Source organism: Suncus etruscus, chromosome 4 (genome assembly GCF_024139225.1).
Source record: "Suncus etruscus isolate mSunEtr1 chromosome 4, mSunEtr1.pri.cur, whole genome shotgun sequence".
NCBI classification, from domain to species: Eukaryota; Metazoa; Chordata; class Mammalia; order Eulipotyphla; family Soricidae; genus Suncus; species Suncus etruscus.
In genome coordinates, this window is record NC_064851.1 from 100425441 (window position 1) to 100451562 (window position 26122).

Below are 26122 nucleotides of genomic sequence, written 5' to 3' on the forward strand. Positions count from 1 at the left end.
TCTTTCCTGTTTTACAAGTCACAGGAGTATTTTTTATTCTTAATCAGCATATTCATTGAAATTTATATTTTCAGCATAAAAGTAAATATTAGTTCTCCTGAGGAATAGGCTTATTTGTAGTTTACAGATGTCATATGGCTCTTTCATATTCCTACTTTTTCCACTTGCTATATCTTGGCTACAAAATGTTTATAAGTAAATATATTTGTGAGCCACTGCATTGCATTTATGTTTATGTTAGGCCTTATGTCTAATAATGTTTCCCCTCATTTGCATTCATCTTTACTTACTTTTTTCTTTTTTTATTTATTGATTTAATTTTAATATTAAATAGTTTTAAAGGTACCTTAAACCTACTTTATAGTCTCTGAAATGTAGAAATAAATAAGTGAATTTATAAGCAAATCTATTCTTTGTCTAACTAATATATTAATATTAAAAACAAACAGAATTGGGCCCGGAGAGATAGCACAGTGGCGTTTGCCTTGCAAGCAGCCGATCCAGGACCAAAGGTGGTTGGTTCGAATCCCGGTATCCCATATGGTCCCCCGTGCCTGCCAGGAGCTATTTCTTAGCAGACAGCCAGGAATAACCCCTGAGCACCGCCGGGTATGGCCCCAAAACCAAAACCAAAAAAAGAAAAAAAAAACAGAATTGATAGGTTGTATCTTTAAATAAAAGACTAACAACACATTAAATATTTAGTCTTTAAAACAGGGAGAGTTAAAAATAAGAAATTATATGAACATATTTATGCCATTAATATAAAGACATAAAATGTAGTCCTATTTTTAGAATCAAATAATCTCCCCAAAATTATTCAGAAAGAAATAAAAAAGTTGAACAATCCAATTACAAGTAAGGAACTGAAAAAATAATAGGTATCCCCTGAAACAAACCATAAATGTATCCAGATGTTTTTAATACAAAGTTCTATCAACCTTCAAAGATGATATATTTACTTATCCTTTCAAGCTTTTCCCCCAAATTGAAGAAATTGGAATTCTTCCATTTACTTTGGGGCTAATATTATCCTAACACCAAAAGAAGACAAAGGCTTCACAAAAATGAAAACTATAAACCAGCTTCTCTTTTGAAAATAGATGCAATTAACCTCAACAAAATCTTCAAAATAGAATTCAACAGTACATTAAAATTTATGACCTAAATGGATATATTCTAGGTGTGCATGTATCACCTAACATAAAAAAGCAATTATTAAATAATAAAAACCATAAAATTATGTTTATCTCAATAAATGCAGAAAAGTTTTTGTCAAGAGCTCAACATCTGTTTGCAGTTTTAAAAAATCTACTCAAATGTAATGATAATTAGAGTATATCTTAATATTATTATGAATATTAGTATTAAATCTAACCATTGGCATTTAGGCAAGAACAATTCTCAGAACATAAAACAATTAGTGAAATTCATTTAGAATCAATAAATTCCATTTGGACAGGCCAGGCAACTATGATATCCACTTCAACATGGAGAGCTCATTTATGACAAAAGCAGCTACATTAAGAGTAAGAAAAGACATTCAAGCAGATTTTATTGGGAAAACTAGCGACATACAGAAGAATAAAATTTAATCACTATCATACACTATACACATGTCCTTTCATACACTATTCACATGTCCACTCCTTATCTATCCTAAGAACACATAAATACTAATTGAAAAAAATATTCATACACTGCTCAAATGCACAAATACACACATACACACACTATGTTCATTGAAGCACTATTCACAACATTCAAGATCTTCAACTATCCAAGTGCCCATAGATAAATAATGGGAATCTATGTGGTTTAAATACACATTAGAATATTGCCCAGCTATAATAAAAGATGAACTCCTGCATTTTGCAACAACATAATGGATCTGGAGTAGATTTTGTTTAGCAAAATAAGTGAAAGGAGAAAGATAAATACTATATAATCTCAATAATAGGTAGTATATAAAGAAAAGAGGGCAGGTTAAGAGCTCAAATCTTGAGCAGATGCCTTACATGTAGAAACACTTTTTTCATCTCAGGAAGATTATAATCCTTAGACAACACTAGACATAGTCTAGAGACCCTACGGTGTCTTATGTGTCAGAGGTGTTAACTCTCAAACTCCAGTGTGCATCAGAAGTTAATAAAATGGGGTTTAGGCAATTATGAAGAACAGAGCCCCAACTCTCAAAACTAGACATTCAGCTGATTTGTTATAATTTCTGAAACTATGCACTTCTAAAAATACCCCAGGTCATGTCATTGCTGCTTTTAAGACCACATTTCAAATTGTAATGTTAACTCACCATGTTATAACCCTCTTGGCTGCTTAAATGGCTCCAACTATGTGTATATATCCTGCTTCGTGGGCTCTATCAATTTTGGAAGAGATCCGAGCAGTGTCAATCAAAAGTTCTCTTCAATAATATAAGTGGATTCTTAGGATTCTTTATGTCTAACAGAAGTCTAAACATTCAGTCTTAAATGGTAGGCAGCATCTTTTGACCAAAGCGAGCCCTTATTCTAGAGCCTTTTTTTGGTGGGGGAAGTAGTATAAAAAATAGAGTTAGAAGAAAAAAGACTCCCTGAAATTATTTCCCTCCAATTCACTTAGATTAATATTCCATAGGACATACTTCACAGAGTTGACCTAAAATAAATGATAGAATTGTGCTGAGGTTTCAATTAACCAGTTTTTCAGTTTTATTTGACATAGAATTCTTTTTCTTTTTTTCTTTTCAAAAGAAATCTCGCCCAGAACACCAACCCATAAAATAAATTCTTGGCAGCATAGATATAATTTGTAGAATATTTGAATCACCTGGAGAACCCTAAGTTTCTGAAGAGCCTGGTTGAAACCCCATTTAATGCATAATAAACACACTCTAAAGATGGATGTTATTGCTGGGAGGTATCTTTGAGCCCTAATCTATAACCCTTGTTCCTAGACTAGTACTCCTTGCCTCACTCATTTGAGAAAAAATAAATGAACAGAGCTTCATGCAAGTGAAAAGCGAGTTCATTTACAGAAATGCCATCACTCGTAATATTTCTATTTTCAGCTCTTTTAAATTGACTGAATGTGGCTATCTTAGCAGTACAGATCCAGTATTTACAGCTTCCAATATCTCATTGTTTTTTATCTGAAGAGTACTTGAGTTATATTTTAAATTTTTCCTTTTGAGAAAGAAACACTATGCTTTGATTACTATATTCTCCGCACCAAATAAAAAATGATGTGGAGAAATATATGCCACATTTTTCAGTTTTTTTTTTAAGAATTGTTATTTTAACTACATCTTATTTTCCCAGTGGGGACACTCATGGCAAGCTACATTTCATTTGAAGAGAAGAGCAAATGCTGAACACTCAGTTTGCATGTGGCATTTTATTTACTAATTTGCAAAACTTGTTTTACCCCCTACAGCTGTAAATGAGAAATCAGTAAAACTAAATGAAACACTAGGAACTCAAGACAAGGCCGTTGAGAGAAATATTCAAGAACTTCAAAAAGAGATTGATCGGATAATGGCAGAACTGAGGAGGAAAAATCTAGAGTCACAAAAAGAAGATGCTGAGGATGAGTTGGTGTGAGTAGATATTTATATTTTCACTTGATTAACTCAGTTTTTGAACATTTTACAATTTTTTTTAGTTTTCCATTTCATATGAGTAGAATATATTTTTCCAATTATTTTTTCATTAATTTTCAGTTTAGTTTTTTCAGAAAATGAATCTAAAGCATTTTTTTTGCTATGTATAAATAACTGGTCGTCTCTTGTGCCCTCTATCTATACATTTAATTGTCTTATTCAATGAATTAGGGATTTTTAAGTTTCGATAATTGTTCAACAAAGTTCTTTGCTTTTCTTTTTAATAGTTTTGTCTTTAATAAATGCCTATGCAAATGTGTCATATATATGTTTATATGTGTAATTATAAAGTTGGTGCAATACCCTACTTTGCTCAAGGCTTAATCTTAGTTTTACACTCAGGGATTCCTTTTGGCATTACTCAAATATGGGATGCTCAAGATCAAACTCAGGTTAACATGTGTACACAGCAAGTGAATACCTCTACCAAGTTTTTCTGTTTATTTTTTCTTTAGTTTAGGGGCCATACCAAGTGATGCTCAGGGCTTAATCCTGGCTCTGTGCTCAGGGATCACACCTGGCAGGGTTTAGGGAACTTCATAGGGTACCAGGTTTGAAACATGGATTGGATATGTCTAAGACTAATGCCTTAGACACTAGACTGTCTTGCTGGATCCTAATACCATTATAAATCTAGAAGCTGAAGAGATACTACAGAAGTTAGCACATTTGCATTGCATGTAGCCAACCTGAGTTCAATCCTCAATATTCCATATAGTCCTCCAAGGACTGCCAGAAAAGAATACTTCCTGCATACAGAGCTCAGAGTAAACTTTGAGCATCACCAGGTTTGCATCCTCAATACAACAACAACAATAGAATTTTTTATAAATTTAGTCTCCTATACATTTTATCATCTTTATAAATGCTAAATAAGAGTTTTTAACAATACCAAATGCTTTTGAATTTGTTCTGTGGATATGAGATTATAAATAGTAATTTTATAACTTGAGATATAGTAAAGGATAAGTTCATGCCTTTTATGAGGACTTAAAACATTAAAGTAAAGCTTTGAAGACAGTGGAGTAGCCAGATAACTTGGGCAATCCATTACTAGAAGTTCTAAACAGCAGCCTTTTGGGCTATTTTTCTGAACCACTGACCCTATCAACTGCTAAAAGCCATTCCCGTCATCCAAAAAGAGATAGAGTGATTTTACTAATTTTTGGATCAATGTTCTACAGACTGAAAGTATAGTTTTGCCTCACTAGTCTGCTAACTTCAAAGTTATGGTGTTCTTAGTACTTAAATAAAATATAAGAAGTTAACTAAATCAGCAATACCTAAGAAATAAAAGATAAATTCATTAAACTGCATCCTAGAACAACTGAATCAGAAGCTTTGAAAATGAGGCCAAGCAGTCAAAGTTTAACAAATGCGTATATTACATAGTAGTTAATGAATTCCTATTTTTCAAACATTTTTAGCCTTTCTGAAGAATTCAAAATTATTTAAATTAGCTGTTAAACTGAGGAAACTTCCATATTTCTTACTTAGCTATAAAAAGATAAAAATTATATTATATTAGTATGACAATAATACATGTTCCATTCACCATGTTTAGTTAAAGATCACAATTTTGGCCTATTCAAAATAACAGAGAATTATTTTATTGTATGAAGTTTAATATTTTATGGGATTAATGCCAAAAATGCTACAAAATTTGTTTATTTTGCCAGTCAGATTTTGAGACTTTCAAGAATCTTCCCAATGGAATATGTTATTTTATTAACATTTTAAGAGTTTATTTTGAATTAATTTTAATTTGGCATTTCCAATTTTCAGTGCCATTTGAACTTAATTTAGCATTAATTTAATATGCTTTAAATAATTTTTATTTTTTCATTTTTAATGTATATCTTTGTAATTCAATTAAATACAATATAGCAGAGACAGTGACAAGAACTTACATCAATTTGATCTGGGGATTCTTGCAGAGCTGCAGAAGGCCTTTTGAAGAAAGTGAGGAAGCTATTTGGAGAGCCTCGGGGAAAAAATGAAGAAATGGAGAAGAATCTCCAGAAGAACCTCACTGACTACCAAAACAAAGTTGATGATGCTCGGGACCTATTGAGAATAGCCACAGACAAAATTAGAGAGGCAAGTCGCTTATCAGCAGCAAACCAACAGAACAGAACTACTCTGGAGGTGAGTCTTGAGGCCCTTTCATTAAAGGGCTTGTGCTAGATAGTTGATTCATAATTATTAATACTTCAAGAAGCAATAATGCTCTTTTTAAATAAACGACTATTGTCCCTGAAATAACACTTTATACCATTCAAACTGTTGAGGGTATAATAAGGGAAAAAGTAGAAAGTACTCTTTATTGAGTATCAGAAGATCTTGGCCTTATTCAGCTGTGCCTAACTAGAAGTACGAGCTTGATTAAAATCTTTATGCTTTAGACACCCAACTATGTAACACTTCCATAGACTGTAGGATAACTTCAAACACTAATGTGTTTAAAATGACTAGACCATGGTTTCGATCACTGGCTACCATAAATCAAATAAGTACTTACTTAAATTGAATCTGATTGAGAGTACAGAGCAAGTGAAAAATTGATCTGATTGAGAGAACAGAGCAAGTGAAAAATTTGGTTCATTATTCAGCAATGTATTTTATGCAAATGATACTTTAACCTAGCATGAATAAATGGTGTTATTTTTCCTATTCTTCATAGATTAAAAAAGCTTATTATCTCAAGTTATGAGGGAAGCCTCTATCTTTTATCAGTTATGATATTAAAATTTTAAACAGATTACATTCTTCCTTTATCATTTTTCATTTTAAATTTATCTTTATTTCTTCTTTCCTCTTTATCCTCTTTAGTTTTTTCCTTCTTTTCTTTTTTACCTTCTTTCCTTTTTTATGCTTTCCTTCTTTTATTTTTTTCTCTTTATTTCTGAATGCATAACATAACTAACTGATGATTTTCCCCCAAGGATAAATTCAGAAACTATAATAATACACACCTATAATCAGTATTTCAGCAACAACTTTCTCCCCAGAGACTATAAGCCTTTTCCATTTCCAAAGTATTTGACCTCATAGATGGTAAAAAAAAAAAAAAAAAACCTAGCTGAACACTATCTCTTCTACCATATAATTTCCCCTTCAGTTGTACCTAAAATTGTCTCTTATAACTTATGCTTTCAAAATTATTTGTGGAATGATAATTGAATAAACATTATCTGATACTTCTACCACTCATTTCTTTTTTTATTTCTGATATTTGACACTTCTCCCACTCCTTTCTTTCTATTTCCTTTTAGGTTAAGAAATAAATATATAAATTGATTTTAATGTATATTTTGTATATTTTCTGGGTCCCTTTCCTGAGTTGTTCTATTTGTTTTGGTAGATGGAGGAGGTTCACATTTTCCATAGCTGATATAGTCATCTTTGTTTTGGTTTTTTTTTGAGGGGGGGTACACACCCAGTGATGCTCAGGGGATACTTTTGGCTCTGGGCCCAGCAATTGCTACTGGCTTGGGGGACCATCTGGGATGCTGGGGGATCAAATAGCTGTCCATCCTAGGTCAGCTGCTTGCAAGGCAATTACCCTATTTTTGTGCCACCACTCCGACCCCTGATATAGCAATCTTATCAATTTGCAATCTACCAACATACTAGCAATATTAAAAAATAGCAGTCTTGGGGGGCCAGAGTAATAGCACAGTGGTAGGGTATTTGCCTTGCATGTAGCTAAGCCAGGATGAACTCCAGTTTTGATCATAGCTAGTTTTTCCTTTAAGTTTGCTTAAAACCAGAAGCCTTCATTATAGACTTCAATAATTGCCAAAAACTTATATTCTCAGTACTATAGTTCTAAGTGGTTCTGTTTAAATTTTCATTAATTTTGTCATGCTAAACTAAAGGCTTATTAAAAATAAACAGACAAAATTAGCATGCATAAGTCACAGTTTATTTAAGATTGTTTGACAAGACAAATTAAGGTTGATTACCTAGACTGATGCTAAACTGGCTAAAATAGATAATTCTGGAGAGTGTTATACACATGGGCTCCTCAGGCTGTCACTCAGTGTATGAGTTAGCTGATCTGGGGTGATCCAAGGTCAAAATTCTAGTACACTTTCTAAGTTAATATGATTTATAACAACTAACACATTAGATCACATAAAAATGTAACACATTAGATTTCTCTGTGAATATTGTTGAATATTGTCACATATTGTGCCTGAATCCATAATAGTAGATAATTAAGAAACCACTAAAATATGTTCTGTTTTTTAGGAAACCTAACATAAATGTTATTACTTTAAAAACACAAAATCCTAAATTTCTGGAAGTAAACTCATCTCAAATGGTTTTATCAAATGGTAATCTTTAAAATGAGACAGTTGGGGCTGGAGTGGTGGCATAAGTGGTAAGGCATCTGCCTTGCATGTGCTAGCCTAGGATGGATCACTATTCAATCCCCTGGTGTCCCATATGGTTCCCCAAGCCAGGAGTGATTTCTGAGTGCATAGCCAGGGTAACCCCTGAGCATCACCGGGTATGGCCAAAAAATATAAATTTATTTTCTTTCCTTATGATTTTATTACTATTTTCTTTTTGAGATCATTTTAAGTCTACAGTGTATTATATAAAACATTAAAGTATGTGTACATTGATTTTTATTAATAAGTCATTTAGCAACAGTCTGGAAAAATAAAACAATTTATTAACATTGTTCAGAAAACTGTCCAAAATGTGATACTCCAGATATATCAACTCAGAATTGGGAAGTGGGTGACATACAATTTAAATAATTTTTCTTTAATTTAGAGATAGCTCTACACAAGAAAGTAGTTATCATGAAGATAAGCAAAATAAAGGCATCCAATCATTAATGAGTTTATTAAAGGCTTTGTAGATTATCGGACACTTGTGCTAAGTCCTAAAGAATAGGCCCAAATTATGAAAGTAACAGGAAGTAGCATTAAAACATGAATAAACATGTCAAGATACAAGGATGGAGGGGTAAAAATAAGATTTTGGAGAAGGACAATTTAGAGTTTTAGAAGTATTACTACACAGGCTGAATTTGGTCATGTGGAATGGGTGGAGATAAAATAAGACAAAAACGGAAAATAGATTCTTGTCTTTAGATTGTATTATAAATGCATTTTGAGGGGCCAGAGAAATAGCATGGAAGTAAGGCATTTGCCTTTCATGCAGAAGGTCATTGGTTCAAATCTTGGCATCTGATATGGTCCCCCAAGCCTGCCAGGAGTGATTTCTTAGCATGGATTCAGGAGTAACCAGGAGCACTGCTGGGTGTGACCCTCCCCCAACCAAAAAAAGAAATGCATTTTGAGATGAAGATAAGAATTTCATTTTTATCCTAAAAGCAATTGAGAACAATTGAAATATTAAAATGAATTAATTAAAATTAATTACTAGTGTCTTCTGCAGATTTGATATTGTACAGAAAATCTGTGTGATATAAGAGGCTAAGAAAGTGGGTTTCTGATAACATCTTATTCTTTGTGAATTACCTAGTATATCAACATTCTTTTTTATCTTGGGTTTTTGAGATTAAATATGAATATCTCCTGAAATTATAGAACTCACAGGCAATCCAAGATATTTCAGCAATAAATTACTACATGTAATTTGTGATTAACATGAATTTAGAACACTAATGAAATTTATTCAGAGAAGTAATGATTACATCTAGCAGAAATTGAGAGAGATTGATAGAAATAAAGAGACAGCATGAATACCATGAGCACAAATACTGATTTCTGAACGTGTAAAGTGATGTTTGGAAATATCAATTGTAGAAATGAAATTAATTCAATAGCTACATAAAAGTCTTCTGCAGACGATGGATCAAGAAATTGCATTTGGAACTAGACAACAGAAGGTTTCAAATGCAGCATACTAAAATGAATATGGGGTTAGTAAGCCATTTTCAGTAATGATGGGAAGGTGGAGGATAGGAATTATAGGCAAAGATAGTCTCAGTAATTTTAGTAAGCCACAGGACATTCATAAAACAGCATGTCTTCAAATCTATAATAATAATGACCAGAGAAAAGAAAGTGTTGCAAAGAGATTGTGTTGAATTACTATATAAACTCTAAAGAGTATTGTGGATAGACAGGAAGATAGTCTTTGCAGGTCTTAATATTTTTTCCCAACATACATATACACACAAACATATACTCACATACATACATGTGCACACACAGCCTCTATACAAAAAAATGTTAAGCTTATAGAGTTATGGAACCAATTAGAGTTAAAAGTACAGTTATATTAGTATTAAGCATTAGTTTTCTTTTTTTATTGTTTTTTTGTTTTTGGGGGGTCACACCCCGCAGCACTCAGGGGCTACTCCTGGCTCTACGCTCAGAAATTGCCCCTGGCAGGCTCGGGGGCTCATATGAGATGCCGGGATTTGAACCACCATCCTGCATGCAAGGCAAACGCCTTAACTCCATGCTATCTCTCCAGCCCCAATGCATTAGTTTTCAAGCAAAATACCATTATTACTACTGTGGCATACTATAACAATTATTATATCCAAACATGTTTGAGTATTCCTTAACATTCAGTGCTTCCTGTCATATATTTATATATATTTTTTAATTTTGCTGAAACCATTGTAATTTACTAAGCCCTTCATAGTCAGGTTTCAGACATACAATAAATCAGGCCAATCCCACCAGCAGTGTCAACATCCCACCACCAATGTTCCCAGGTGCATCTCATATCACCTCCCCTTGGCTCCCAGCCTGCCAGTATGACAGGCCCATTTTAAGTTTACATGGGTTTCTTGATTTCATTGTTGTTGCCTTTCAATTAAATATTTATTTATTTTTAGTTTTTTGGAGTCACACCAGGCAGCGCTCAAGGGTTACTTCTGGCTCTAGCTCAGAAATCGCTCCTGGACCATATAGAATGCCAGGATTCGAACCACCGTCCTTCTGCATATAAGGCAAACACCCTACCTCTATGCTCTCTCTCAGGCTCCTCGATTGGATATTTAGTTCTGTCCTTTTTAACACTACCAATGCACCTGAGACCACTTGGCCTTGGCCCTGGCTCCATTCTTCCAAATTTGTGTTTCTCCTCTTCCACTCAATTTCTTTCTTTCTCTTTATTATACCCTGGAGCCAAAAGTGTTCAAGACTGTAAATAAGGACAGTAAGGTCAGAACCCAAGATGTAGAAGTCACTGATGAAGTCAGATCTCAAGCAAATAGAGGAGTCACAAAGAAGCATCCACCAACCACTTCAGGAGAGTAACTCAGTTTATTGTAGGTGGAAAAGGGATATTTATTTATATTAGAAAATTAAGGTGGAGAATATGGTGTGAACTTTGTGTCAGCCAATGGATAGGATGAAAAGGGAATTACAACAGGGTGTGTGCTTCTGTGTATAGGAAGGACAAATAAGGGTATTAGGAAACCATGTGCTCTGGAAGTTAAAACAGGGTGTGTGCTTAAGGTGATTGCCACAGAGACAATTCCCATTTAGACCATTATGTTTCTTCATGCAGTTATTTTAAATACAACATATAAATGATATTCTGTATTTTCCTTCATCTGGCCTTCTTCACTTAATACAATATATTCCAGTTCCATTCCTGTTGCTGCAAATTTCTTGATACATCATTCCTTACAGTTATGTAGTAGTATTCAATTATATATATGTACCACATCTTCATGATCCACCCTTCTGATGTTAGACATCAAGGTTGATTCCAAGTCTTAGCTATTGTACTGAGTGCTCCAATGATTAGCGATGTGTATACATCCTTTTGGATGGATATTTTTCTGTCTTAGGAATAGATACCCAAAAGAAGGATTTCTGGGCCATATGGCAGCTCAATTTTGAATTTTCTTCAATGATTTAGAACAAGCAATTACAAACTATAAAATATCTAGGATAGTCAAATCTATTATTGAAAGACAAGAAACTGGTAGTTATTACCTAATTTGCAGCTCTACTACAAAGTCATAGTAATCAAAACATCTTGGTACTAGAAAAAAGACAGACTTTCAGACTGATGAGTCAGAATAAAGAATATCAAATGGCAAATCCCCAAGTATATGAGCAACTAATCTTTGACAAAGGAGCTAAAAACTTGAAATGGAATGAAGATGGTGTCTTCAAGAAATGATGTTGGAACAATTGAATAAACACTTCTAATAAATTAAAGATTGATCCGTATCTAAAATTTTGCACAAGTCAAAAAAATTGAAATCAGATCCAAATTCATAAAGTACATTGAGGGAAAATGTAGCAAGAACACTCCAGACTTATATTTTAACAAATTCTTCAATGATAGGATTCCAATAGCAAGATTTATTGCATCAAACCTGAATAAATGGGACTACATCAAACTAACAAGTTTCTTTATGGCAAAAGAAACACAAGATAAAATTAAAATAGAGCTAACAGAATGGGACAAAGATCTTGCATTCAATACATATTATGTATCATATTAATTCCCCTTTTACGGATTTATCATTTCTTAAGTATATATTATGTTAAGTAAGAAGGTTGCCATGTATGCAGCTGACCCAGGTTTAATCCCTGGTACTACAAAAAGTCATCAGAGCTTGCCAAGAGTGAGCCATGAATGTAAATCCATAATTAAGTCCTAAATACTGCCAGGTGTGGCCCCTCATAATATTAATTTGTAACTACTCTATATAGATTAGGATTAAAATAAATTAATACTTAAATGAAAATATGGTAATTCTGAGACTTAACAGTTATCTTGTATTTACTATATTCCATGTCGCAGTCGTCCTCAAACTATGGCCCGCGGGCCACATATTGTTTTTGTATCTGATTTGTTTCTTCATTGCAAAATAAGATATATGCAGTGTGCATAAGAATTCGTTCATAAGTTTTGTTTTTACTATAGTCAGACCCTCCAATAGTCTGAGGGACAGTGAACTGGCCCCCTTTTTAAAATGTTTGAGGACCCCTGGTTCAAAGCATTATTTCTAAAATTTTGCTATTCATTTCACTGCCATGTGATTTTTATTAATATGTGGATTCTGAAAATACTATGAGATTGTATTTTTGGGTACACTCTCAGATAAATAGTGATCTACAGTTTGACTAAGGACATGACACAAAAGCATATCATATGAGGTGTTTTTTTTTCTCTGGCAACTGGGTAGAACAGGAATCCCAGTCAAGCTATTGCTTAAACCTAAGTTATAACCACTCTGCTCTAAAAATACTTATTAAAAATAAGTAAGGTTAAGGTTATAGTACTTACTTAAAAACAAACACATTAAAATATTTAGAATTGGGGCCGGGCGGTGGCGCTCGAGGTAAGGTGCCTGCCTTACCTGCGCTAGCCTAGGAGACGGACCGCGATTAGATCCTCCGGCGCCCCATATGGTCCCCCAAGCCAGGAGCGACTTCTGAGCGCATAGCCAGGAGTAACCCCTGAGCGTCACCGGGTGTGGCCCAAAAACCAAAAAAAAAAAAAAAAAAAATATTTAGAATTAGGATGAATATTTAGACAAATAGTCTAAGAAATGACTGTGAGATGAAAGTGGAGAATTTGACTTAATATCAGGATTTGGGCAATCATTATTAAAGAAACTTCAGGTATAAAGTCTCAAAAGGCAGCAACAAAAGTATGTACCTGACATGTTAATGAGGTTGGTAAACTCCAGAAAGTAGGGTGTGAAATGAGCTTAATCCCAGTGAAAATTAGAAATGCGATTTATGTCAAAATGTGATTTCTCATTTTAATATCCAGGCTTAAGCATTTGAAGGACTGGAGTTCAGATTCTAATCACATCATACTATGTGAATTTAAGTAGAACACTTAATTTACTTGACTTTCTGTTTATTTAAAAGATGATAAACATAAAATATCAAGAATAAATTTAAATCAAAATGTTTTAAAAAATACACATAATGAGATGTAAATGAATTATAAGCTAGTATTGTACTTATATAAAAATAAATGGCAGAAACTTAAAGTTAAAATTTATTTAAATAAAAATGATGATTGAGAGTTTATGAATGAATCAGAGAAATAACGAATATTTATTCTCCAAATGGAGAAATAACATTTCTTCTTTATTTATTTACTCTTCTGTGCAAAGGAATAAATTCAGTAGAACTGTAGACAAGGTAAAGACAAAGATAATTAAAGTCTCTTTTCTTCTTAGGAATTAGTTTGTTAAATTTATTCTTCTCTTTGATAGTTTTTTTCATCTCATTTTTTCTGAAAAGTGATTTCCTATATTTCTTAAAAATACATTTTCTTTCCATTTTTTTCAGTACTCCAATTAAAGAATATAGATGCTTATATTTTTGGTCACAAAATACTCATTTGGAAATAGATCTGAAACTTAGTATCTAATTTTAGTGTAATTTCAGTCTATCACCACATGTTCAGTTGTATATTCAACACATGTGTTATAGTTAAAAATGGATGTCCATCTTGCATTAAAAGTAGTTTTAATTTCTAAACTACCATCATATAGCATTTTTCTCATGGATAATGACGGTTTTTTCTAACAGGAAGAGAAAATTGTTTGTACAAACAATTATACGAAAATAGTTATTATATGATTGGGTGTTTTTAATTTTCTTTCAGCTTCATTGTCAACCTGACACACTGTTTGCAAAGCCCTTATTCAAACAGCTCGCCAAAGTCAGTTTTACTCAAAGTACATTCTAATGTTTTATTCATCCTCCTATTACAGGCAAAGAAAGAGGCTATTTTAAGTGGCAAACAACAAATTGAGGACACTTTAAAAGAAGGTCGTAACCTACTTGATAAAGCTAACAATCTTGCAAATGAAATCAACTCAGTCATAGATGTGAGTATTTGATAAAACCAAAAATTAAAGGAAGCATGATAATGAGATGGACTGGTTATGTCATTATCCATAACAATGAGTAATAAATGGATGTCAGTAATAAATGTTTAGATTATAAGCAAATATATTTTGTACAGGTACCTATTATTTTAATTTATTTGTGAGCATGCCTACCTATTTAAGAACTAGAACTTATCATTACTGTCACAATAGAAATGAAAGTCTGTTAAGATCTATTAAGAGTAACACATATGGACATAAACTACTTTATTTTACCATGGTGAAAGGCAATTCTTGTTCCTAGGAAACACTAATATGTTTTGGTATTCATTAAACTTTAGTTTAAATCAAATATGAAATGCATACTTTTAATATACTAATAAAATAGATATTGGGATGAGGTAATAAAATGCAAATGGTCTAAAAATTCTAATGATTTTTATTTAGGCATTTATACCTTCTGTATAGAACTTATTCAAAGATTGTTCGGTTCTTGCTGTAAATGGACTCATTATTCCCTAATCTCTTTAGTTTAATAACATCTTTTGTTCTGTAGCTTCTTTTTCTTTGCTGTTAAGCTTGAAGTTACATTTAGAAACTAAGCATGTATAATCATATCGTATAGAGAAATTAGTAAATGAGAGGAGATTTGAGTCATTTAAAGCTTCTTCTCATCTTTATATATCAGTATGTTGAAGACATTCAAACAAAATTGCCACCCATGTCTAAAGAAATTAAAGGTAAAACAGATGACCTCTCCAAAAATATAAAGGATAGGAAACTTGTTGAGAAGGTGTCCCAGGCTGAGACCCATGCAGCTCAACTGAATGACTCATCTGCCATCCTTGACAGGTATGTCTTTTGTTTTTAGAAATATCTATGTAATTTGACACTCGTCCAAAAGTTTTGACTAGAAGAAATGGTAGAAAATTGCTTTCAAAGCTTGATTTCTATAATTATGAGTATACATAATTATGAGCATATATACATGCAGCATACAGGCTGCATGATTTTTCTATGGTAAAACCTAATTAGGAAGGTCTAAGTAAAGCTCAGTCCAAGAACCATCAAAATCTGAATTAAAAGAAAATTCAAATATGACTTGGGAGGGAATGAACAAAGCTCTGGCTATACTTAGGAAAAATACTTTCTTTTTAAAATAAGTAAAAAAAAATAAGTAAAAAAGTAAAAAATACTTTCGAGAGCAAAGTTGTTGCCTTAATTAGGGTTTTAAATAGTTTATAAACATAGTCAACTTCACTTTTTAGTTTTATATTTTTATGAAATCAAAACCATTTTTGTTAAAAATTGGCTTTTAAAATATGACTTTATAATTTTTTTTTGTTTTTGTTTTATATAATTTTAAGTATTTTTTTCTCTTTTAAATTCCAGGGAGACAACATAGTCCGTAGTGAAATAAAAATTCAGTTTAGTTGGAGATCTGATGTGGGACAGAAAAGGGAGAGGTAAATGACAGGGTGTCCTTGTGCCATACACAGCCTTCTAGGTAAAACTGGCATGCTCCCCCTATAATTTTTAATTTTCATAATAATTATAGGTTCAGTTATCCTCAAGAATAATTTTCTCAAGTAAATATGCATGTAATAAGCAATGTGTGTAATGTTCTCTTCTGATACTTAATATTTATTCATACAAAGGAAAATATTAATGTTTGAAGACCCTGGGCAAAATTCATTCTCAATTTATTCTTTAACGAACTTTTGCCAGTTTACCAGAAAGGGTAGAGATGGAGCAATAAGCTAGAAATTAACAGATGCAGACTTCCTTTTCTTAATTTGTGAGTATGGGACATGTGACCAAGCTTTTCAATCTTCAGAGATGCGTTCATCCTTAACTGAGAACTGCATTTGCCCCAGAGAGATTTTGCGGAATGCATTGCAATAATGTGATACACGTGTTTTGAAACCTTAGCATGCTTCATAAGTAGCATAAATAAATTATCTTACTGCTTACACATGCATGCTACACATGATTAGAGAAGCTTTTGGAGAATGTGATGGGCATTAAAAAGTGTTGGTAATACTTCATAGTGAAATTATTAAGAATTATAAAATAAAATTTAAAGGTATAAAATAATACAAGTAAGTCAATAACATTGTAATTTTAAATTATAATGACCTTGCTCATTTGAAAGTCATGGTTACTATAAATTGCATGACTTATGTTTAAGTAGTGTCTGCTCCAATGTCCTTTATTCTGAATAATCCCAACAGAATCCTTGATGAGGCTAAAAACATATCCTTCAATGCCACCGCAGCCTTCAAAGCTTACAGCAATATTAAGGACTATATTGCTGAAGCTGAGAAATTTGCCTTGGAAGCCAAAGATCTTGCAAATGAAGCGACAAAACTGGTAAGAAACAAATAGTGTTAAGTGCTAATTGTGAAAGAAAGAATATTTGAGTATGTACTCTAAATGGAATTTTTCAAATTTAAATAAATTCTGTAAAATTTTAGTAAATAACAAATTTTGTTTTTAATTAAATTATTACTAAACACTTAATTTTAAAAATCCACAGTAAATGCTAAATGGGCTGTTCCGGAAGCATTGATCTTTTATCAGTCATCTATCAGTGCTGATTGAAATCTCAGCTCTATCTAGCATGTCTGTAGTACCAACTAACAAAAAATAGCAGTCTCATATACAACTCTAAACAGATATGCATTGCTATTTTTCCAAATTATGGGAAAAGTTGAATAATTATTGTTTAAGCTGGTTGTAGGCAAAGTTTTATAAAGGACTGTTCATTTTAGAAAATGCATTAAAATATATACTTCTAAGCTATTTATATACTCTTAATTTATATTTTCCATTTTTATTGTGCACCATCATTTACAATACTGGTATTGTCTCATGTATAGGTATATCTACCACCACACTACCCATTTCCCACCACCAATATCCCAAAGATCCCCCCTACCCACCCACAAAAGTAAACTCAGCTCTGCAGACCAACTCTGTTATTCTGCTTTTGATCATTTGTTGTTTCCTTACTATGTATATTTATTTCCTCATATGAAAATGCTAATTATATATTTGTCCTCTTCTCAAAGACTTCACTCATTACGATGCCATCTATATCCATGTACATTTTGGCAAATTACTTAATTTTACTTTTTTTCTTATAGCTTCTTAGTATTCTATTAGGTTTTCATGCCACTGATTCTTAATCTTTTTATATGTAGTTAAATATTTGGGTTGTTTCCATATCTTTACTATTATACTAAGTGCTACAAGGAACAAAGGTGGGCATATAATATCTTAAATTGATGCTTTTGAGTTTGAGTGGTAAATTCTAAGAAATGGTATTTTCTGGGCCCGGAGAGATAGCACAGCGGCGTTTGCCTTGCAAGCAGCCGATCCAGGACCAAAGGTGGTTGGTTTGAATCCCGGTGTCCCATATGGTCCCCCGTGCCTGCCAGGAGCTATTTCTGAGCAGACAGCCAGGAGTAACCCCTGAGCATCGCCGGGTGTGCCCCCCCCCAATAAAAAAGAAATGGTATTTTCTGAATCATATTAGTTCTTTTTATGTAATACATTTATTTAAGCACCATGATTACAAACATGTTTGTAGTTGAATTTCAGTTATAAAAAGAACACACCCTTCACCAGTGCAACCTTCCCACCACCAAAGCCCTTCATCTCCTTCTTCCCCCACCCCCTGCCTGTATTTGAGACAGACATTCTATTTGTCTCACTCACTACCATTGCCTGATAGTAGTTAGTGTATTTATTTCTCTAACTTTGTGGGGAATACTATTAATACCATTTTGAGAAATCTACATAGAGCTTTCCATAGAGATTGAATCAAATTATATTCTACCAATAGTGAATGAAACTAACTATATCACATCATTCTTAAAAATTAACCCGAATGGATTAAAGATTTCTAGATTAGAACATAATACATAAAAGATAAAGGGCAGAAATTTCCAGGAAATAGATCTCAGGCGTATCTTCAACAATCTAATTCCAGAAGTAAAGATCAACAATAAAAATTATTAAATGGCAGGGCCAGAGCAATGGTACTGCTGTAGGGCATTTGCCTTTCACACTGCTGCACAGGACGGACCTCGGATCCCTGATATCCCATATGGTCCCTGGAGCCAGGAGCAATTTTTGAGCGCATAACCAGGAGTAACCCCTGAGCATCACTAAGTGTGGCCCCACCAAAAAAATTGGATGGTTCTATATCACACTAAAAATATTTAGAATATAAAAAAACCTCTAAAATAAAAAGACATCCTACTAAATGTGAAAAAATATTTGCATAAAATGTATCAGGTAAAGGCTAATATCCAAGATTTATAAATCACTCACAAAACTCCACAATTAAAAATGTCAATGACTCCTTTCAAAATTGAGTACATACTAGCACAAAAATATATAGGGATTGCTATCAGGCATATGAAAAATTTCTCATCACTTATTAGTGAAATGCAAATAAAGACAATGCAATATCATTTCAGTGACAATGGCATACATCAAAATAACTACTTACTTCTTAATTTATCTAAATCTTGGCCATCAAAGAACCCTTTGTCTGATGCATTGCCAACAATAAGTTTGAATAAAATTTTAGAATTTGGAATTCTAAGAAAATCACATTATTTTATATAAGTAACTTCAACAGGAACAAATATTTGTTCAAAAAGTTAGGGCAATATTTTCTTAATAATTTATATAATAAACTATAGTAATATGACATTAGGTAAAAATATATCTGAATCACACAATGAGCTTAACTTTTCTGAACCATTATAATTTCACACAGATTCTCTCATTGGAATATTAAAAAGTACAATCATGTTTGTCATCAAGGTGTTTAAAGATATTAATTAAAAAATCAATACCTTAATTAAATTACCTCAATGTAATAATTTAGCTAACATGTAGAAGCAAAAAAATACATTATAGTAGGGACTAAAAAAAGTTATTGATGTTATTGAAACATGGATATTTTCTTTTCTTTAGCAATTGGCATAAATGTCACATTGTATCTTAGAAATGTTAGCAATATTTATGCACTTTCTAAAAGCTTTATTTTATGATGTTAATATTCATATTTTTCACATATTAATATTAATTTGATTGCTCTTTAATGAGTTGTATTAGTGCTTTATGTTCTGTTTATTTAATATTCAAAATAAGTTCCACCAGAAAGATACTGAGGTTTATCATGAGGTCTCCTGAGCACAAAACCAGGAGTAAGTCCTAGAGCTTCTCTGGGTGAATCCCCTGAATAAAAACAAACTATATAACATAGTGATACAATCATTGCAGAAACTTTTTTATGTTAGTTATTCTTTCAAAACAGATTTATGCTTAGAATCTAAACTAAAGTCTCTGTCTTCTGATAGATGTTTTTAGTTTAAATACTTACATTTCTAAATTCATTATTTTATCTAATCTGTTTTTAATATATTACCATTTGCAACATCTATCAGTGCCTAGCAAATAGTCAGCCCTTATAAATAAATGAATCAATTCTATTAGTCTTATTGACATCTTTGGTGACTGTTTACAATGTTTTAGATCAAGAATAATTTCATTTGTCATTGCTTCATAAATTAGTTTCTTTGAAATGAAATACTAACTTTATTAAATCTAAGACTATTAAAATAGTACAGATTACTTCAAAGTTTAATTGAGGATATTTTAAAAGAAAATTGACTTTGAAAATAAAAACTTTAAAAAAAATAAATGTTTGTTCCTCCAAAAGATAAAATATACCTTTTAGCTTATATATTTATTTATATAACACAATAGTAAAGAATTAAATTGAAAGAAAAATATGAAAAGTGAGAGAAGACAGAGGGCTCTTGTCTTGCATGAGCTTGGCTGACCTCAAACAATATATAGTTCCCTGAATATAGCTAGAAGTGATCCCAGAGACAGATCCATTAATAAGCCCTGAGTACATACAAGGTATGACCCCAAACCTCAAAACAGAAAACAATAAGTAAGTTATATACAAGTTGTTTGTATTGTAATAGTCCCATATTAAAGTAATAGTTACTTGTTTGATAAATTACTTTAAAAATTGAGGTGAAATTTTATTTTATGAATAAAGGCATAAAAAATCAGTACCATTTTTCTTTCAACTGGGTGGTCAACACTCTGAAATGTTTTTTTCTTAACAATAATATCTGATATAGTATCATATTTTGTACCTCTCATTGGTTCAAAGTAAAGAATATATATCAATTTCTACAAAATTAGTATTTGATATATTATTTTTATTCTAGATATAATGTATTTAATGTGTTCATATAGCCATCATATCCATAAAAGCAGATAATTATTTTTGGTTTTCAGATTAAATGTGAACTTGAATTGTATTCTCATCCAGATCAGGTATTAGAAATAAGTGAGGAATTTCAAATGCTATTGAACTTTTAGAAGTCAACTAGTGGTAGTAAGCAGATTCTGCAGCATTGATATATGAGGTCCTTACCATTTTCTACTGGAAACTACTCATATGTTGTACACTTAATATTGCATATCTAAACTACAAACACTAAAGTGTAATATAAAATATAGATTCCAAATTCTGCTTTTTCACAACCCTGAAACAATCAAATGCTTCTACCTTTACTGAAATAGGATATTTCTTTCTTTCTTAATTTATGTTACTTGTATTCTTCAAAGTAGAATATATAGACAATCTTCAACTTCACTAAGTATCTTACATTAAAAAATTAAATCATGGGCCCAGAGAGATAGCACAGTGGCATTTGCCTTGCAAGCAGCCTATCCAGGACCAAAGGTGGTTGGTTCGAATCCCAGTGTCCCATATGGTCCCCTGTGCCTGCTAGGAGCTATTTCTGAGCAGACAGTCAGAAGTAACCCCTGAGCACCCACCGCCAGGTGTGGCCCAAAAACAAAACAAAACAAAAATTAAATCATGTTTTTACTTCCCAGGGAAACTAAATATTTCCCTTCTTTCAAATTTGTTCATCCTTCATTCAATGCACTGATATATGAAACACTCTTTCTCTTTTCCCTTTCCCTCTACCTGTTTCTACACAGACATGCATATATATATGTATGCATTCACATACATATCAAAATAAATATAGTCAGCACTAGATCTTAATACCTCTTTTCTCAGCTAAATCTGCTTAATTTTATTTTTTCACTATAAAGGAGAGTTAAAATCAAGAAGATTTGGCAATGGGCATACACACTGATGTTGAGGGTTTACTCCTGATTCTGTGCTCAAGAATAAATTCTGGTGGGTTTGGAGAACAATACATGCTTTCTGGAATCAAACACATGCAAGGTCAGCACCTACCCACTCTACATTTTTTTCAACCTCCAAATTAAGAACTTTATACTTTATTCAAGTCTAGAACAAAATGTGATCTTCATATTAATTCCCTAACTTAAATTACTCCTGTATACTACAATTAACCATCATTCCTAGACTCACGATTACAAAAAATGATCAGCATATTCTATCCAAGTAATTTTTGAAAAAAATGACATAATATGTTAAAGAAATTGAACATGGTTGCAAGTAATATAATTTTTATAGACATAGCAATAATGAGTACTAAACAACCATGCTGTGTAAGCAAAAAAATAATGTAAGAAAAATTGTATAAAACAGGTAAAAAAACATTTGGGGAAGTAAGTTTAAAACCTTAGATATTTTATCATAATTACCTAAACTCTTATTATTTAAATGATTAATCAGGGTATAATTACTTAATAAAAATGTTGAAATATATTGAAAGCAAAAATTAAGCCTTGTTTTGCTTTAGCTAAAGACAGGTATAAAAGAATGAACATGATTTTGTAAACACTCTTTTACTTTGGGTAGAAAAGCCTTGATCAGAAGAAATGATACTAAAATGGAAAGCCAGAGTCTTCTAAAGATCATGGCAACCTGACTTAATTAAATTCATTTTGATGTTATTGATATATAGACACACTATATATAAGTTCCCAAATTTAATAAGAAATAAAATTTAATGATAAAAAACATTAAACATAAAAAATGATATGCTCTAAAGCAGCTGTCTTAGTGCTTCAATAAATTTAAAGCATAAATACTATAATAACCAGGAACTAAAATTTTTAAGCCTATGTAAGATGACAACATGTTATCCTTACTATTTTGCTTGAGTACTGAGATTCTTTCTTCTGTAAAAATATTAAATATATAATAAGACTATAGGAGAATTGTACTCCTAAACATACACTTATGGCATCTAGTTCAATAATATTTTAATAGAACTTGTTTTTTACTTTGTTCCTCTACTTAAAAAAGTGTCACTTACAATGGCTTACAATGTCACTTACAATTCTGCTTCCAATTTATGCCATCCATATGGTATAAAATTTTCTAAGCTGAGAAGTTAATTGAGTAGGAGTAAAATAAGACATAGTTCTGATTATTGAAACCCCTAGAGCACATAGAGAAATAAAAAACAAGTTCATGTACTGAATTAAACTATATAGTGTATAGATAATGGGCTGAGTAAATATTCAACGAGATAAAGGTTTAAAAAGAACTTAATATAATACTTTTGTTTAAAATTATTAGATAATGTAAGAGAAATGTTTGAAGATACTTAAATGTTAAATGAATGAATAAAAATAATGTAAAAAGTGATTGTACTAAATAATCTAAACTAAATAATCCTTATGGACATTTTAAAAGTAATAAATAAATTTATATAACAAAAATAGAGTAATTAAAATAAAAATGGATGGGAGCACTAAACACCATATTAGAACCAGATGAAAATAGAATTAGCTAATTAAAAGGGTAGAAAAAATTACCCACAACACAATGAACATTGTAAAATATTAAATAAGTTTGAGGATCAAAAAGAATATAGATTATTAAAGTTAGGAGTTCCAGAAACCTGGTAACCTCGGGGGACCATATGTGATGCCAGATTCGAACCACTGTCCTTCTGCATGCAAGGCAAACACCTTACCTCCATGCTATCTCTCTGGCCCCTATATCACTAGTTCTGACTTCCACATTGTGACTCACATGTCTTTAAGACACAGAAAAGTTTCCTATAAAATGTTTAGGCATTCCAAAATTGAAAAGCCTGAGAATGAGGAGTAATAGTAGTTGCATAAATAATAATGAAAATTCTAAGTATTGGTAAAAAGGAGTGATTCTCAAAAATGAAGAAGTTCATTATTAGTCAAATTAAATTCACCCTTGGAAAGAGTATGTCCGTAATTCATATAAACCACAAAGAAAAGAAAACTATTTAAATAAATTAAAAAGACAATGAATGCAGGTCATTTACAAAGAAATAAAATTTAGAGGTCATATTAGAAATCTAAAGACAATGCTTCTCTTTCTGTATTGTATATGTGCATACATTGACACTCAACTCAAAATGAAATACTCAGACTATCATCCAGAGAAGAGAAGATAGTTTCATAGAAACAAAGACTGAGAATGTATGTATCAGATCACTTCTAAAATGTATTTCCAAGTAGAGCATTTTAACAAGATCAAGGAAATTTATTATTAAAGAGTCAAAAATGAACTAAACGTAGTAAATATGAACAATATAAGTATGAATTCATGAAAAGTGTGGTGAGTACCAAAATGTGTTCAATTAAAAAAATTAGCTGAAAAAAGCCTAAAATGAAAGCAGATTATTATAGTTGATATTTTCTGAAGCCCTTGATTTGGGGGTGGGGGCAATTAAAAAAAACTTGTTTAAATTTTTTAAGTATACATATCTATAAACTTTGAGAATACAGAATATCAGTATATCTAATAGTATATACATATATATTTATATCCATCTGATATAGAGTGATGAAAGAAGAGAAAGAGGGAAGAAAAAAAGAGAAAAAATGTAAGGATATTTGGTATTGTAATCAAGGGTTAGAAATTGAATTTTTCAGAATAGTTTGGCCAGCTTGAGACTAAGGGTAGAGCTGATATTGCTTATTGAATTCAAAGGTAGTTGGAGCAAAATTTCTTCTAAGTAAGGGGGACTGTCTTTCCTCTTAAAACTAAAAATCTTACTTGATTGGATTCAACTCATTATAAAAAGCTAACCTATTTTACTCAAACTCTCTTGATCTAAATGTTAATCACATCTAAGTAATATCTTTATGGCGACAATAGAGTTAGTATAGGGTTTAAAGTTAAAGCCCTGCACATGGTCAAATCTAATGCAATACCTAGCACCACTTGCCCAACCCAACCCCAACATCAATTAAACTAGCCTTGAAAACCCATCACACTCTGTGAAGGTAGCACTCACAGGATTTTATTTTGAGCCACATTCTTGAAAATTTCTACTAGGAAAGGCATCCAAGCCCCTAAGTACTATTTGGGTGGCTCCACAACTAAAAAAGCAATAAATTCACAGAAATATTTAGAATTGTTTTAACCCAAAACTGGGTGACAGAGTCTAGTAAATCAATCATAAAATTAATATAACCACAACAAATTCTATTTTAAAAAAATAAAAAGTATCTTTGTAGACTAAAATTTCATAAAACTCTGTAAAAATATTGAAAAATAGAAGAAAAATATGGTAAATATAAATCAAATATTCTAGAAATAAATCTTAATACAGTTCTCAAAGTATTTACCACTGCCTTTTGAAATGACATTAGAAATTTCAGCAGCTTAACATGAATGTCAGAAATATTTGCTCCTTCTTGTAGTCAAATTATACCGTGCAGCTTTGAAAGTTGTCTTAAAAGAAGGTAAAAGAAAAAAAGAACAAACAGAAAACATACTCATTTTACTCTGGGCTATCTCTTGTGTATTGATCAGAAGTAGTTATACACCTCTGTTTAACTATGAAACTGAAAAAAACTAATAAGTGAATGGACTATTGGATGACATTATCTTTCTCAGTTTAAGTTATATTATCATGACCATAAAAACTAAAATTTCTTGTTAGAGTGCAATGATTTTTAACTTGGATTTAAAGTGTTTAACAAACATAGCTATCTACAATTTGCATAAAATACCACAAAAACTTAGGATATGGAAAGACTGGAAAGATGAAAGAATACATCAATATATATCTAATTATTTGAAAATGGAATACCAATTTTAATATCAATTCAATTAGTGTTTCATTTTAAGGTTATTAATATAAAGATCATCATGTACAATATAAGTAATCATTTTAAAGAAGATTAAACTACTTTTGTTATAATATAATAATTAGAAATTAAGGAAAAATGATAAAGCTTACCAGAAGAAGGATTAAAAACATCTCCATAATAATGGAAGATTTTACCCTATATCTCTTAAAAATATGATTCTCAAGAAGAGATGTTATAATTCAAAATCTTTTAAAACAACCATAAAAAGCTTAAAGATCTTTGAGAATTCTAGTTATATAATTAATTCCATTTAATAAATTAAAGAAATGCAATAGTGAAATTAAAAGGAAGGGTATTAATATCACAGAACAATAGTCAGCAAATCTCAGTGTCCCTGTAGCACCAAGAACATGTTCTGATTCCAATATATTGAGAACTAGAGTTTTAGGACTTTAAAGCACTTGATTTCCATGTGCCCAATGCCTGTTCAGTCTCTGCACTGCATATGATCAGGTGTGATCTCTGAACACAAAACTAAGAATAGCCCCTGAGTAATGCAA

General features: G+C 31.7%; 1 protein-coding gene across 1 annotated transcript in view; it reads left to right on the forward strand.

The window, feature by feature from the left end:
- The window catches only part of LAMA2 (laminin subunit alpha 2), a 660685-nt gene that overhangs the window by 512694 nt on the left and 121869 nt on the right, over positions 1 to 26122 (forward strand). Inside the window, exons 36-40 of the mRNA XM_049771159.1 lie at positions 3433 to 3595; positions 5596 to 5806; positions 14364 to 14480; positions 15169 to 15332; positions 16715 to 16853. Of these exons, the coding sequence (XP_049627116.1) occupies positions 3433 to 3595; positions 5596 to 5806; positions 14364 to 14480; positions 15169 to 15332; positions 16715 to 16853 (794 nt within the window). The remainder of the gene's footprint in view (positions 1 to 3432; positions 3596 to 5595; positions 5807 to 14363; positions 14481 to 15168; positions 15333 to 16714; positions 16854 to 26122) is intronic.